The following is a 16,137-nucleotide window of genomic DNA, read 5'->3' on the forward strand; positions in this document are numbered from 1 at the left end:
AAGCAATCCAATTATGCTCTGGTACCCAGTAGACTTAGGGGTCCTTTTACTAAGCCGTGGTAAAAAATGGCCTGTACTAGTGTGAGCGCTGAAATTGCCGTACGTTAGGCTGTTTTTTTACCGCAGCTGAGAAAAAGGCCTTTTTTTAAGGGGGCAGTAAATGGCGGTGCGCTAAAATGAAAAGTAGTGCCCAGCTATTTACTGCCTGAGCCCTTAACACCACCTGTTTTCTTGGCGGTAAGGGCTCGCACGCTACTCATGCAGTAATCAGGCAGTGCTTGCCAATGTGGCCACACTGCCGATTACCGCTGGAAACACCCCCTGCCGTAGAAAATAGAAAATTATTTTCTACTGTGGGAAGTTGTGTGCGTCAACTTCGAAACTATTGCAGGGTGACCACACTACCCCTTGGTAGGTCTGTTTGGCACCCATGAGTTAACCCTACCGTGGTTTAGTAAAAGGATCCCTTAATGTGGAAGATCACTCAGTTGAAAATGAAGGCGTAAACAGCAGGACAATAAAAACACCATTTTCCTTGTGACACATGATGGGGGTTCAGTAATCCTCAGGTGTTTATGCTGCTAGTGACTTATTGAGGCATGAAGTGAATGCAGCCTGTTTATGGACTACATGGCCTCTTACAGGCTATATGTTATGGTTGCTTTATTTATTTATTTTGTGGTTATCCTGTCTTAGAGAAAGATGATTTTATATATGGGCAACTAAAATATTCTTTGTTGTTGTACAAGATTGCTTCTGTTCTAAGAGATGTCCAAGAAAGCAGGCCAAATGCATTCCCTCTGGCAGTACTTTTTACTCAATCTGCTTGGAGAGCGGCTTTTTTTATTTACTTTTATGATGTTTGTTTGTAAATTATCCACCAAATTCTATAAATGGTGCCTTAAGTTAGGTGCACAATTGTGTCCAGTTATAGAATTGGGTCAGTTATGCATGTAACATAATTAGTTAATTGGAAATAAGTACCAATTATTGTTAATAAACACTAATTGCCACTAATTAGCAGTTGCACATCTAAGTGACTTACACCTCTATTCTGTAAACTGGGCGCCTAACCTCTCCTGCATATAACTGCAAAGGAGGCGTTAATGTGGGAGGGTTATGGGTGCATCAGAGACATTCCAACTAACATTGCTCGTGCTTTATTGAATACTTGCTTTTATGCACGCAATTGCCGAATTTAGGCTTCACCATTTACACCAGCCGTAGACATGGCATAAGTGATCATGTTACTATGGACTTATGCTAGTATTCTGTAATAGAGTCGGCACACAAATGTGCTGTTATAAAATACTAGTTCAGTGCCCAGTTTTTTGGCACCTAACTTATAGCGCCCTTTATTGAATTCATCGCTATATGTATAAATACTGCATATAGGAACAAGGGCTGTCTGAAAGTGGCTGTGGCTGCCGAAATAATTCATCAACCCACTAGGAAGACAATTTTCTCAGTTCAGGGCCCTGACCACTGGAATAAGTTACCCCAGTCTCTTCGAGATCAAACAATGCTCCAAAACTTTAAAACCCAACTTAAAACATTTATTTTTTTCTGATGCATATCCATAGTCTCTCTGTTGTAGTCCATGAGGGTTGAGCCTGTCAGACCCATCAGATCACACAATATCCCCCTTCTTATCTCCTCATTTCTGTCCTGTCAGATTTGTAGTTGTTCCCCACCCTACTTCTGCATAGTTTCCTATTTTTCTCTTCTTTTTGTACTTTTTTTTTTAGAATGTAAGCTGCCCATACATGTTTTATGATGGGCGGGATAGAAAATTCTAAATAAACTTGAAACTTGAACTTGAAATTTGGCTTAAAGTTTCTTGAAGGCTTTACATAAATATATTTTTTAGATCTCAGTAAGCAAAGCATGGTGCTCCTTCCATTTCAGTTTAGAGAGCAAGTTTTAAAGGGTTTTACTGGGGTAAACTGGCACAAGACTCCTGAGTAAGGGTGTAACCAGAGCTGCATTTTTTTTTGCGGGGGGGGGGGGGGGGGGGGCAAAGGTGGACTGAGGGGCCAGGTATTCTCTCCCTCCTGCTGCTGCCATAGCCACCGCAACTGCAATATTGAGGCATACTTTTGCTGGCGGGGATCCCAAGCTCTGCAAGCCAAAGAGATCTGCTCTGCAAGTCCCACCTGTGCTGCCAGAGCAGTGCTCAAGATGGCAGCACACTTCAGCCACTAACATCGGCACTCTTGTGCATGCTCACTGAGCATATACGGGAGAGCCGGCATTGGAGGCCAAAGTGTGCCTGCTAACTTAAGTGCTTCTCTGGCAGCACAGGTGGGATTTGCAGAGGAGATCGCTTCATTGGGTGGGGCTTGGCATTCCCACCAGCCATTAATGCAGAGGGAACCCGAGCCTAAGGTGAGGGGGCCCAGGGCCTCGAGGTGCCCCCCCAAGCCACTACTCCAGAGAATGCATTTTTAGCTGTAGGAGAAAGACAGGTGTTTAGGTTGGGGAAGGGAAATGGTGCACATTTATTCTGTTTCCAAAAGTATATGCCTTTTTGCTTCCTCTGCCACTTAAGCAGAAGTTGCAAATCAGATCCGCTGGTACTTTTAACACACATGCTTTGCATTTGCTAATTTTCAAAAATAAATAATGCAGGTAGTTTCTCTTTGAAAATTAATCTAATGTGTTTGCTTTAATAGTGCCCACATGCTTTTTAGTCATACCCTCTATTTAAAAATTGCTCCCTGAAAAGGTTACTCATAACGTGTTGATTTCTTTCAGCCGTAATTATGTTTCTTTGTATTGGCCATCTCAAAAGAAACCCTTTCTTGCTCCTCAGGCAGCAGTGGTAGAACACATACCAAGTTTAATGAACAGCATCCGCATGATCTACAGCACCTCCCAGTACTACAACACCTCGGAGCATATGACATCACTGTTCCTGAAGGTCACTAACCAGATGATCAGCACATGCAAGATTTATCTTAATCAAGGAGTTGCAAAAATCTGGGAACTTGACAGGTACGTGAATGTATTTTCTTAAGTGATGTTCATTTAGAGCAGGAGTTCTTTCCTTGGCATGAATTGATTTATTGGGGCCTTTTTTTAGAGACCGTAAATGTTGATCATATTTGGTGGTTTTTCCTTTGGTATAATGATAATTGGTTAGATGTGGAGTTGCTTTGCTGGGATGGCTTGATTTGTTTTGAATGATGGTATTTATATTATGTCCATTGTATAGTGTGGATGATGATTGATTAATCAGTAAGAAGGAATAGGTTATTAGAAGGTATTTGGTTAATTCCATAATGCTTAAGAAGTAGAGAATTGATTGTTTTTCTGACGTCAAGGCTATATAAAACAGGTGAAGAAGCGTCAAGTTCGTTTTTATAATGACAAGCAATAAATGGATTATATAGCCAGCTGGAGATTAATTTATGTTCATTACCTGGGACTTTAGAACCATATATAATAGGTAGCAATGTTGATTTAAAGCACTATTGAAAAGCATTAATTAAAACAATATATAAAGTACTAATGTGATGCAATATGATGTAAAATAAACACTTTTAAGTGAGTTATCAGGATTATATGACAGTATTAATTTACATTATTATACAGTAAGAATGTAAAATTAATAGTTATTAACTGCTACTTTTCCTTTCTATAGCATTAAAGAATGTAGTATTAACGGTTTCTTACTACTATTTAGCATTTCTGTTACATTAAAGGACAAAACCGGTATTGCAGGTCACTAATACAGTTCAAAAAATAATAAAGTATAGTACTGAAGAGACCATTAGAAAGTGGTATTAACAGTTATTACTAATACTTAACTTTTCTATAGCATTAAAGGTCATTCACTGGTATTGCAGGTAACTAGTATAGTTCAAAATAATGGAGTAGATAGTAAAATAAAATAAGTTATTAGAGTCAGGAACTAAACCCCAGGCAGTTTATAGCAACGATCAGGAGATCTTTTCCTATTGATAAGTGTGTCCCTTTGTCTATATTAGAGAAATGTTTGATCTTAGAATGAAATTTTTAATGTTTAAATTGACATTGCAAACAGAGCATGATCCAAACTGGAAGTGTTCTGCTGGTAGTGTCCTGCCACTGTCAGGTCTCCTAAGTAGGGCCAATGAAACCAATTGTGTTCTCTTTTATAGGTAATCATCAAATCTTTGTCAGAAAAATTATCCAAAGGTTGTACAATAAGCCAATGTCATTTCAGTAGTCTTACAATATCATTTGACATATGTTTGAAATGTAATGTACAAATCATTATCTCATGTTTTTAATGTTTAACAGCTGGTTCCAACAAAGATTGTCTATTGATTGTGGCAGCTCTGTTGTAACACTCCTTAATACAAACATACTACTACTACTTAACATTTCTAGAATGCTACTAGGGTTACGCAGCGCTGTACAATTTAACAAAGAGAGACAGTCCCTGCTCAAAGAGCTTACAATCTAATAGACAAGTGAACGGTCGGTCCGATAGGGGCAGTCAAATTGGGGCAGCCTGGATTCACTGAACGGTAAGGGTTAGGTGCCGAACGCAGCATTGAAGAGGTGGGCTTTAAGCAAAGACTTGAAGACGGGCAGGGAGGGGGCTTGGCGTAAGGGCTCAGGAAGGTTGTTCCAAGCATAGGGTGAGGCGAGGCAGAATGAGCGGAGCCTGGAGTTGGCGGTGGTGGAGAAGGGTATCCCTTTTTTCTAAAATGCCTATGTATCTCTTGGGTTCTCTTTTGATAAACATCTGGATCTGAACACAATCGTTTAATTCTCAAAAACTGACTGTATGGAAGGTTTGATTTTAAAGATCTGTTATGGCACTTTGGAAGTCCAACAATGTGTTATCATCCGTAGGTTTAGTATGAAAAACACCATTCTTCAATGTAATTTGTATTTCAAGGAAAGGTATAGTATTCTTATTCAAGTTCATTTGAAATTTCAAATAATTATCTTGTTCGTAAAGCCAGTTATGAAATTAATTAAGTCCTCCTGAATCTGTACCTTTCCAGATTAGAAATCTATCATCAATATAACACTTCCAAAGCACAATGCTGGAACTGTATTCATGTGTTCTCAAAAATTGATATTCAAAGTTTGTGTTATATAAATTTGCAATTTTCACCATTGCCTTAATTTTTTGGTTTAATGTCCCATTCAAAGAGAAAAACTTAAAGCTCAGCCTAGAGCGCCCTTTATAGGATAGTGCTTATTACTGATTTTTCCCAGCACCAATTTTTGAGTGCCATTTATAGAGTCTGGCCCTAGGCTCATAAATCTAGGCAAATAAATGCAGGCCTAAATTTATAAGCATATCTTTTAAGCTTCTAAATTAAGGTGAATTTTCAGCTGTAAAGCTATGTTTCTAAGTCTGGCTGAAAATAGGGCACAAATTTAGGAGAAGCATAAATTTAGGAGCTCAGCTTTTTTCTTGAATACGGTCCCTATGTTTTTATTTTGTATTGTTATTGGCATGCATTTAATCTAATTATATTTGGTTTTGTATTTTCATTGATTAGTTTGAGAAAACGGTCACTTGTTGGTTCATAGGGGGGGGGTCTTTCTTTTCCAAATCATGTTTTGAATTTGTTTGGGACTGTTATTCAACCTGTTTAGTCTTTCCGGTATCTCAGCGTTTTTCTTGATTCTCACCATTCCTTCACTACCCAAATCTCTAATGTGTGTAAAGTTGTTTTTTTCATTCTCCAACAATTCCAGTCCGTTAAGCGGTATTTTGATCCTGATACTTTCCACCCCCTCTTTCTTCTTTCCATTCTTTCACCCAATGTGTGACAGTAAGTGCTCTCCCCTGCATTGCCATGCAGTAAATGCAATTTTACCACATGGCCATGTTGATTTTCGGCCTTTTTTACCCACTGCGATAAAAATGGCCATGGCACTTGCAGAAATAGCTGCCACTACTACCGCAGGGCCCTTTTTACTGCTGCTTGGTAAAGACCTCTGGGAGTGCCACTGCATCAGGACAGTTGGGCAGGAAGTTTGCATTGAAGGGAGTGGGATCTGGCAGCTCTTCAGTGTGGGTGCTTAAAGGCCCCATATGAAACTATCAGGCTTATTTTCGAAAGACAAGGACGCCCATCCTTCGACACAAATCGGGAGATGGACGTCCTTCTCCCAGGGTTGCCCAAATCGGCTTAATTGAAAACCGATTTTGGGCGTTCCCAACTGCTTTACTTCGCGGGGACGACCAAAATTCACGGAGGCATGTCGGAGGCGTAGCGAAGGTGGGACTTGGGCGTGCCTAACACATGGGCATCCTCGACCCATAATCGAAAAAAATGGCATCCCTGACGAGCACTTGGCCGACTTTACTTGGTCCTTTTTTTGTTACAACCAAGCCATCAAAATGTGCCCGAACTGACCAGATGACCACTGGAGGGAATCAGGGATGACCTCCCCTTACTCCCCCAGTGGTCACTAACACCCTCCCACCCTCAAAAATAACTTTTAAAAATAATTTTTGCCAGCCTCTATGCTAGCCTCAAATGTCATACCCAGCTCCATGACAGCAGTATGCAGGTCCCTGGAGCAGTTTTAGTGGGTGCAGTGCACTTCAGGCAGGTGGACCCAGGCCCACCCCCCTACTTGTGGTGGTAAATGTGAACCCTTCAAACCCACCAGAAACCCACTGTACCCACATCTTGGTTCCCCCCTTCACCCATAAGGGCTATGGTAGTGGTGTACACTTGTGGGGAGTGGGTTTTGTGGGGGTTTGGGGGGCTCAGCACCCAAGGTAAGGGAGTATGTACCTGGGAGCAATTTGTGAAGTCCACTGTGTCCTGGCATGTCAGGGGGACCAGTGCACTATGAATGCTGGCTCCTCTCATGACCAAATGGCTTGGATTTGGTCGTTTCTGAGATGGGCATCCTCGGTTTCCGTTATCGCTGAAAATCAGAAATGACCAAGTCTAAGGACGACCATCTCTAGGGACGACCTAAATGTCAATATTTGGTCATCCCCGACTGTATTATCAAAACGAAAGATGGACGCCCATCTTGTTTCGATAATAGGGGTTTCCCCACCCCTTCGCGGGGACATCCTGCGAGGACGTCCTCAGGAAAACTTGAGCGCCCCTTTCAATTATGCCCCTCCACATATCCTTTTGATTCAGCATGGGACTTGGGTAGAAGATGACAACCAAGTGAAAAAAGCAGAATGTAGACCGGAAAAGACCTAGTAGAATTTATTAATCAAACAGCAGAACTGGAAAGCCTGATTCGGCCAAGTTTCACCCTGTAATGGACTGGCTCAGGGACTGAAAATACAAAGCCGGTGTAGAGAACTGCATACACCAGGCTGGATAAAAGCACGCTCTGTCCCTCCTTAGCACAAATTCTGCTGTTGGTATTTTCAGCCCCTGTATACCCTTCCAGTCAGTTGTTGCTCTGGATTTTGTGGATTGCCTTCTTTCTCGGGTAGAAGATGGAAATAGGGTGGTGGTAGCCGCTGTTGCAGGGGGAAGGCAAGGGGTAAATGCTGGGCATTTTGGGGGGTGTTAGGGAAGGAGAGAACCTTGATATTGGGGAAAAGAGAAGGGGAGATGCTGGACCACTGGTGGGGGGGGGGGGGGGGGTGGAAGGAAGGAAGAGGAAATGTTAGACACATGGAGGAGAAAGAAAAGGGAAAATTCCTAACAGTGTGGTGGTGAGGGGAGAGGGGTAATGCTGGAGTAACAGTAGAGGTTAGAGATGGGAAGATGCCAGACTGTCGGGGGGGGGGGGGGGGGGGGGGGGTACATGGCTGAAGGTTCACCTAAGGCATTAGATACACTTGGGCCAGCTCTGCCTTCAACAGCTCAGTCTTCTTGTTCATTGTGCCACCCTTCTGTCACTATCTCTCCCTATCTCCTTCCTCTCTTCTATCCCCTTTATGTTTCTCTTCTGTCCCCACCATCCCTCATCATCTCACTTCTCTCCAGTTCCAGCAAACATAGTATCTGCAAGGTTTCTTCATCAGGCATTTCATGGATCACTGTAACCCAAAAGCTTATATTAAGAAAAATTGTTTACCTAGTAAAGATGTAATTTATCCAGCTACTACTTAGTTTACTTTTAACTCAGAGTTTCCTCATATATATTGAGTTTTTGTTCTTCCTTAGTCAAGAATTACTGAAGAGGCTTCAGGAATGTGTCAATCTGAATGAACAATACCAAAAATCATTTCACAGAGTAAAAGAGAAGCTAAAAGAGAACCCTAGCGAGCGACAATTTGAATTTAGGTAAGTCATTCCCATCGCTTTGTTTGAGGTAATAGTTCAACAGAGCTAACACAGGGAGGGCAATTTAAAAGACAGTTTCGTACATAAAACTGTGTTTTATAAACAGAAACATGCTTTTATAAAATTACCCCCCCCCCCCCAATAAGATGGAAATCCATAAAGTCTATATAGGGATAACTTTATGTGAACTGATTGGTTGTATCCTTGGGGGTAGGGTTTGAGAAGTGTATTAGCATGTACATGCATACTTTATAAAATACCACACCAAGATGGCTATCACTTTGCTGAGAACTCAAGCAATCAAACATATATCTAAGTCCCTGACCCGACAATTTCACTTCATCTTTCAGATGAGTATTATTTAACCTTTAAAAGTGATTTAAATTGCTCCAGATAGAGTTAAAAAGTAGATTTGATAATGTTGATCCATTGATCAGTGACGAGTCGGGTGCTGTAAGTCGGGGCAGTTGAGGCTTCTCTTTTGTTTAAAATGTGTGCTTTGTGCAATCATGATCATTCTCCACTGACAAAACAACGGCAAAGTAATTATTACATCAGGGAGCCCAAAATTGGACGCCAGTCCAAGTTGTGTGCCCAACTAAGGGTGAATGCAAAGAAGCTCATGAGAATTGAATGGGCTTCTTCACATTCAGTGCACCACTAATCAGTAGTGGTACTTTGTAAAAGGAGCAGAAGCATAGCCAAGTTGTGACGTTAGGGAGAGCAGAGAGAGAAAGCGTAGGTGCGATAGACTGTGCGAAAATAGGTGCCAGCGCTGTCAGAAGTCTGTTTGGGGGAGCGGTCACTCCCTTGCACCCCACCTAGCTACCCCACTGAAAAAGAACCCAATAACTGGGTGCTAATTGGCACCAATTTGAATTTGCACACATCTTGCTACATGCTATTCTATAACAAAGTGCACCTAAATCCCATAGCGTGCAACCCAAAAGGGGGCGTGGCTATGGGAGGTACAACATGTAATTAAACTCTGGAATTCGTTGTCAGAGAATGTGGTAAAGGCGGTCAGTTTAGTGGAGTTTTAAAAAAGGTTTGGATAGCTTCCTAAAGGAAAAGTCCATAGACCATTATTAAATGGACTTGGGAAAAATCCACTATTTCTGTATAGAATGTTTTGTACTTTTTTGGGATCTTGCCAGGTATTTGTGACCTGGATTGGCCACTGTTGGAAACAGGATGCTGGGCTTGATGGACCTTTGGTCTTTCCCAGTATGGCAATACTTATGTACTTAAGGGGCGGTTAGAGGCTTTTCTAAAATTTGTGTGCAGTGTTGTAGATACCGGGGATGTGCGCCAAAATTGGGCACCAGAAACTACACCTAGTTTCAGCTGGTGTAAACCCTGAAGCCCAAATGTGGGTGCCAAAATTGGCACTCAATGTGATTTTACAATGGGCGCTCATCTTTTAGTGCCCATTATAGAATAGCGTTGAGTGCTGATATTTGAGTGCCTTATACTGACTCTAGCCCTTGGTTTCCAGTTTTGGTTTGGAAAATTTTATGCATCTAAAGAAGGTGTAGTAGATCAAATTTACATGTATAAAACCTCTGGATTAATATATATGTTTGTTACCCACAGTAATCAAATTGTACCTGCATTAACTTCTGAAACTTACTAAATATGTTCTTTGCACACCCTTAGGACTAGGTTCAATATATGGTGCTGAAAAAAATCGGTGCCAAAAAATAGAGGCTACTAATGAAATGTCTGCACACTGCTATACATCTATTTATATGGTTCTTTTGACCTGTTAGATGAGAACATAGTTGATCAGAACCCAATTTCCCTGTAACTTTAGTAAGAAAAGGAAGAGTGAAAATTGGTTGATAGTTGGAGGTGTCCAATTGATAAGCTTTCTCATCCTTCAGTTTTTCACTTAGAAGGTATTATACCTTCATGGTATTAGACCTTCATGAAGACTGTTTTTGACTATAAAATGAAGATATTGAAGAAAGATAGGAGGAAGTGTTTTCAATAGTGGAGATAGTACAGGATCTCCAGGGGAGGTGGAGGAGCATATATTTGACACCATCCTAGATAATACAAGAGTAGAGGAATGTAAAGGTAGAAAAGCTACCAAAGTTAGAGGCACTATCATGAGAAATCAAAACCTGTGACCAAGTACTATAGACCTTTTTTTATTGTCCACCTATGTGGCCTTAGGGAAGTCACTTAACCTTCCTGTACCTGCATGAATTTTTGGCACCAAAAAGACAGGTCTGTTCACTTCAGCATCAGAAGCATTAGCCTCTGTGGCTACAGGAGCTGCATCAAACACTGGGGTTGTATCAACATTGATATTTCTCGATCATCCCCAAATTTGTGTGTTGATCGAACCATTGGAATCTGTCATTCTCTGATTCCCATCCAAGGAAGATTCGTCCTTGTCTTCTTCAGTGCTGAGGGACAAGGATACTGGAGGTTAGACAGAGGATGGGATGCACCCATATCAAGCACCTTTAGAGCATGGTGCTGAGAGAACCAAGGCCCCAAGGTCACTGGTGTCCTCAAAGCATCCCTGATGCAAGGACTTCTCCTTCATGGAATGAGAGGGGGGCATGACAGCCTCCATGGAACAAACACGTCCCTTCTGGTTACACCTAAGCCTCTCCTGTTCACTTACATCGCTTTGAATATTGGCCTGAAAGTCTATAAGCCATTATTAAGTTGGACTTGGGAAAATCCACTGTTTATTCCTGGGATAAGGAGCATAAAATCTTTTTTATTCCTTTGGGATCTTGCCAGGTACTTATAACCTGGATTGGCCACTGTTGGAAACAGGATACTGGGCTTGATGGAGCTTCGGCCTGTCCCAGTATGGTGATACTTAAGTACTTATGGAGTAGCTAAGCAGGAGGAGACTTGGAAAAAAATCCAATAAAAACTATCGACTTTTTTCAAATAATTGTGTTGACGTTGTAAGTAGTATACTATCAGGGGAATTTTTGAAAGAGAAGGGCGCCAAAATCTTCCGACACAAATCGGGAGATGGGCGTCCTTCTATCAGGGTCGCCCAAATCGGCATAATCGAAAGCCAATTTTGGGCGCTTTCAACTGCTTTCCATCGCGGGGATGACCAAAGTTCATGGAGACGTGTCGGCACCGTAACGAAGGTGGGACTGGGGTTTGATTAAGAGATGGGTGTCCTCGGTCGATAATGGAAAAAAGAAAGGTGTCCCTGACGAGCATTTGGCCGACTTTACTTGGTCCATTTTTTTTACGACCAAGCCTCAAAAAGGTGCCTGAACTGACCAGATGACCATCGGAGGGAATCGGGGATGACCTCCCCTTACTCCCCCAGTGGTCACTAACCCCCCTCCCACCACCCCAAAAATGTTTTTAACATTTTTTGCCAGCTTTTATGCCAGCCTCAAATGTCATACTCAGCTCTATCACAGCAGTATGCAGGTCCCTGGAGCAGTTTTTAGTGAGTTCAGTGCACTTCAGGCAGGCGGACCCAGGCCCACCCCCCCTACCTGTTACACTTATTGTGGTAAATGTGAGCCTTTCAAAACCCACCAGAAACCCACTGTACCTACATGTAGGTGCCCCCCTTCACCCCTTGGGGCTATGGTAGTGGTGTACAGTTGTGGGGAGTGGGTTTTGGGTGGGGGGTTGGGGGGCTCAGCACCAAAGATAAGGGAGCTATGCACCTGGGAGCAATTTGTGAAGTCCACTGCAGTGCCCCCTAGGATGCCCGGTTGGTGTCCTGGCATGTGAGGGGGACCAGTGCACTATGAATGCTGGCTCCTCCCATGACCATTTGCCTTGGATTTGGTCGTTTTTGTGATGGGTGTCCTCGGTTTCCATTATGGCTGAAAACTGGGGACGACCATCTCTAAGGTCGACCTGCTCAACATTTAGGTAGACCATCTCTAAAGTCGACCTAAATGTTGAGATTTGGGCGTCTCCAACCGTATTATCAAAACGAAAGATGGACGCCCATCTTGTTTCGATAATACGAGTTTCCCTGCCCCTTCGCCGGGACGTCCTTAGAGATGGGCGCCCTTAGAGATAGTCGTTCCCGTTCGAAAATGCCCTTTGTATTGTTATTTGAATATTTTTAATGCTGTAGTTGTCTATTGCTTATGTTTGATTTATTCTTACTGTACACCGCCTTGAGTGAATTCTTTCAAAAAGGTGGTAAATAATCCTAATAAATAAATAAATAAATAAATATTTCACTCAAGAAAAAAAGGAATGATAATGAATTTGTTTTATATTAAATAATAACAGAGAGCCATAGCATCTGAACATTTTTGTAGTGGTTTGTTAGCTGTGTTGAAATTATGTATTATGAGGTTATTTATGTTTTTATTTCTAAATGTAAATAAGTTATTTATACTTCTGTCATTATCAGTGAGAACTACATATTTGGAAAATTTGATATGTTTTGTAAGCGCTTGCAAAAGATTGCTGACATGAGCAGCGTACTGGAGAGCCTGTCTGATCTACAGAATATCCGAACTGAAGGAATTGAAAAACTCAGCGTCCGTTACCAGACAATTGTTACCAACACAAAATCCAAAACCTATGATATCCTGAACCACAGGAAGCAAGAGGTATGATACATTGTCATTAGTGACAGACTGAAGAAAGGAAATGAGTGGATGGGGCCTTAGTCTAGAGAGGGTCCATTGCCGAGGTATAGGGTAGTGGGAGTGGAAAAGCCTCATATCTGAGGTACCATATGGAGCTCAAGAAAATGTGACAGAAAGATACTATTTCCCATTTTATGTGGTGCCACAGACCTGAATAAAAGCTATTTCTAAGCATATCATAATAGGTTGCCTAACAGGCTTAGTTTCGAAAGAGAAGGGCAACCATTTTTCGCCACAAATCGGAAGATGGGCGTCCTTCTCCCAGGGTCGCCCAAATCGGCATAATCGAAAGCCGATTTTGGGCGTCCTCAACTGCTTTCCGTCCCCAAAACAGGATGTAGTCTCAAGCTGGGGAGAGAGGAGGAGGGAAGCTGGCAGCAGTGTACACAGGGCTGTGGCTCCGTTCACAGTTTCATTTTTGTTTCGCAGCCCTGGCAGGCCGGAGAGAGTGAACGAGAGGCAGAGCTGGGAAGCTTGGGGTTCCTTCAGGCTGCCACCACAGCAAGGCTCAGGGGGGTAGAGAAAGTGAGCCAGAGGCAAGCCCAGGAAGCTTGTGGTTCTTCCAGGCTGCTTCAGATGCAGAAGGAAGTGGCCTGGGGAGGTTTCAGTGAGTGAACATGAGGGGGTGGGGTGGAAAGAGAAAGAGAGAGAGAGATGGATGGATGGGACCAAGGAGGTTTTATGACAGGAGATGGCATGAGCCTTTCTGGCCCATTTTGTGGGCTGAAGCCAGTGGGCGGAGCTTGCTGCCATATTGTGTGACCCCCAAACATTCACAGATGCTATTGAAAACAATAGGAAACTTGTGAGGTTTATGAGTGCCTAGGTGTGTTTTTTTAAAAATTTGACAGCTTTTTTTATTTATTTAAAAGCGTCCCATATGTAACCTGAGGGTTTTTTAAACCTCTGGGGCAAGGGGAGTGCTGGGGCATGATCCTCGGTCCCACTGTGGGTGCTCTGGAGCAGTCAACTTGTTTTGGGAGCTATGGGAGGCTCAATTGTTTTAGGGGGCAGCTTTAAGAAAGGCCCCGCTCTGCCTGAGCCTTGGGGATGAGTTGTGGGAACTCCTGTAGCTCCAACAAGAGGCTAGGGAAGCTTTCAAATAAAAAAAAGCTGTAAAAAAAACCCCATACATAGGCAGTCATAAACCTCACAGGTTTACTATTGCTTTTAATAGCGTCCGCGAATGCTTGGGGTCACACAATATGGCAGCGGCGCAGGGGAGACATCTTCAACTTTTTGACATCATGCCATCTCCTGTCATAAAACTTCCTTGGATGGGACAATGATGAGGGGAGTGGAAGAGAGATGGGGTAATACTGCATGATGGGAAGAGGGAAAAATAGAGAGACAGGAGTATTGGGGAGAGCCAGGGGATGCTGAATGGATGGGGGGTGGGAAGAGAGACAGGATAATGCTGGGGATGATAGACAGAGAGGTGATGTTGAATGGTGGGGGCATAAGAGAGAGAGGAGATCCTGGATTTCTAGGACAGGACAGAGTGGGGCAGGGAAGAGAGACAGAAGAGATCCTGGATGCCTAAGATAGAACAGACCTTCAATTTAAATACGACACAATACTGAACTATCGTCAAAAAGTATTATACTCAAACACCAATGATAGTCGGAAGTTCACGTTTGTACATTACAATGTTAACACACATTTAGTTTGAGGGGAAAAGTAAGTCTCATATATACTCAAGGGCTGTCACATGACTTTTTGTCCCATGTATTGGGATATTAGCCCAATGATATCTGTTTGTAATCATTGACTAATCCCCCTCCAACCAAATGTTTCAATATTTGATTTTTCTGATTTTGCATAAAGTTTTATAATTTTTTTGTGTAGTTTGTTTTAAAGCCCTCCTCTACTGCTTGTGGTGGCAAATGAAATTAATTAAAGCACCCTGCAACCAGCCAGACTTATCTATATTTCCAGGCAACAGAACCCCAACAGGCACCTGTTTCGCGGAACGCTTTGTCAAGGGGTCAAGCTGTTTCTTTCTGTCATGCTGGTGCTGTTCTAAAAGAGAAAGGGTAAATAATCAAAAACCCGCATATCGTAGTGAACTTATAAAGCTCCTCAAAACCAGCGTGTACTTACTGAATACAGATCTTTACATTGTGCACGCCACCAACTATTTGAAAAAAAATGGCGGCGGCGTTCTTTTAAAAGCGGCAAACCAGAAATGATGAATGAATGAAATAACTGAGACTTAGAATCAGCTGAAATTTGACAACAGAATGCACCCAATCACATATAACAACCCCAGTGCATATGCGTATTAAGACCTAAGGGTTCCATAGTATTCAGATGGCAGATCCAGAATAATTCTTTCTGCAGCAATGTCCTATTGATATCCCCCCCCCCCCCCCCCCCCCCCCATTGAGGAAGAGTAAAATGGTCAATAGCCATACATTGTAGGTCACTGAAAGTGTGTGCGTGAGAAACGCAATGTTGTACAAGCGGAGCCCCAATCAGGCATTGCATAATGAGGGAGCGATGTTCCACCATGCAAGTGTGCAGTTATCTTGTAGTCTTGCCTATATAAAGCTTATTGCATGGACATTTAATGAGATAATGCACAACAGTTTCCCTGACCTAATTTCCAAATCCCCTTATACTCAATCTCCACCCTTCTATTCTCTACTTTTTATACCATTCCCCCCTATCTTCTTCCCTTTACCTATCCTTTCCTTGTCTACCTCCCCTACTCCAATTCATTATTCTTGGGCACTGTTGCCATTATATTTACCACAGTTTATAATATTCTTCTTACATGTAGTTTGTAATGCTTTTCTTTACTATGTAAGCTGCATTGAACCTGCTGTATGTGGGAAAGCGCGGGGTACAAATGCAATAAATAAATAATAATAAATAACTCTAGAAGTTAGGCAAGTGGTATAATATTTCAATCTATAGACCTTATTGTCTATCTCATTCCTAAAACTGTCTGCCTGAATGGTGTCTATATATATAAAAGTATATTGATGTTCTAATGTCCACCACAATGTTTACAGTGCAGCCATTTCTTAGGTAGGCCCGGTCTGACTCCTGGAAATTAATGCTATTATGGTATGGTAGAATTGTTTCATAGTTCCTGAGTGACATTTGTATTACTTTAAAATATGCCCGATACAGGATTCAGGGTTTGAATTTAGATTGTCTTTCTCGGTAGTAGCTCAAGGCAAGTTACATTCAGGTACAGTGGATGACTTGTAGTCTAAGGGCTTCTTTTACAAAGGCACGTTAGCAATTCCTGCATGGCAAGTGAGAGGAAGCCTATA

General features: G+C 42.2%; 1 protein-coding gene across 1 annotated transcript in view; it reads left to right on the forward strand.

Annotated features, from left to right (window-relative positions):
- The window catches only part of LOC115471141 (dynein heavy chain 5, axonemal-like), a 766,968-nt gene that overhangs the window by 41,388 nt on the left and 709,443 nt on the right, over positions 1-16,137 (forward strand). The window contains 3 exon segments of the mRNA XM_030204834.1: positions 2,820-2,997; positions 8,112-8,231; positions 12,610-12,811. Coding sequence (XP_030060694.1) covers positions 2,820-2,997; positions 8,112-8,231; positions 12,610-12,811 — 500 coding nt within the window.

This window comes from Microcaecilia unicolor, chromosome 1 (assembly GCF_901765095.1).
Source record: "Microcaecilia unicolor chromosome 1, aMicUni1.1, whole genome shotgun sequence".
Lineage (NCBI taxonomy): Eukaryota > Metazoa > Chordata > Amphibia > Gymnophiona > Siphonopidae > Microcaecilia > Microcaecilia unicolor.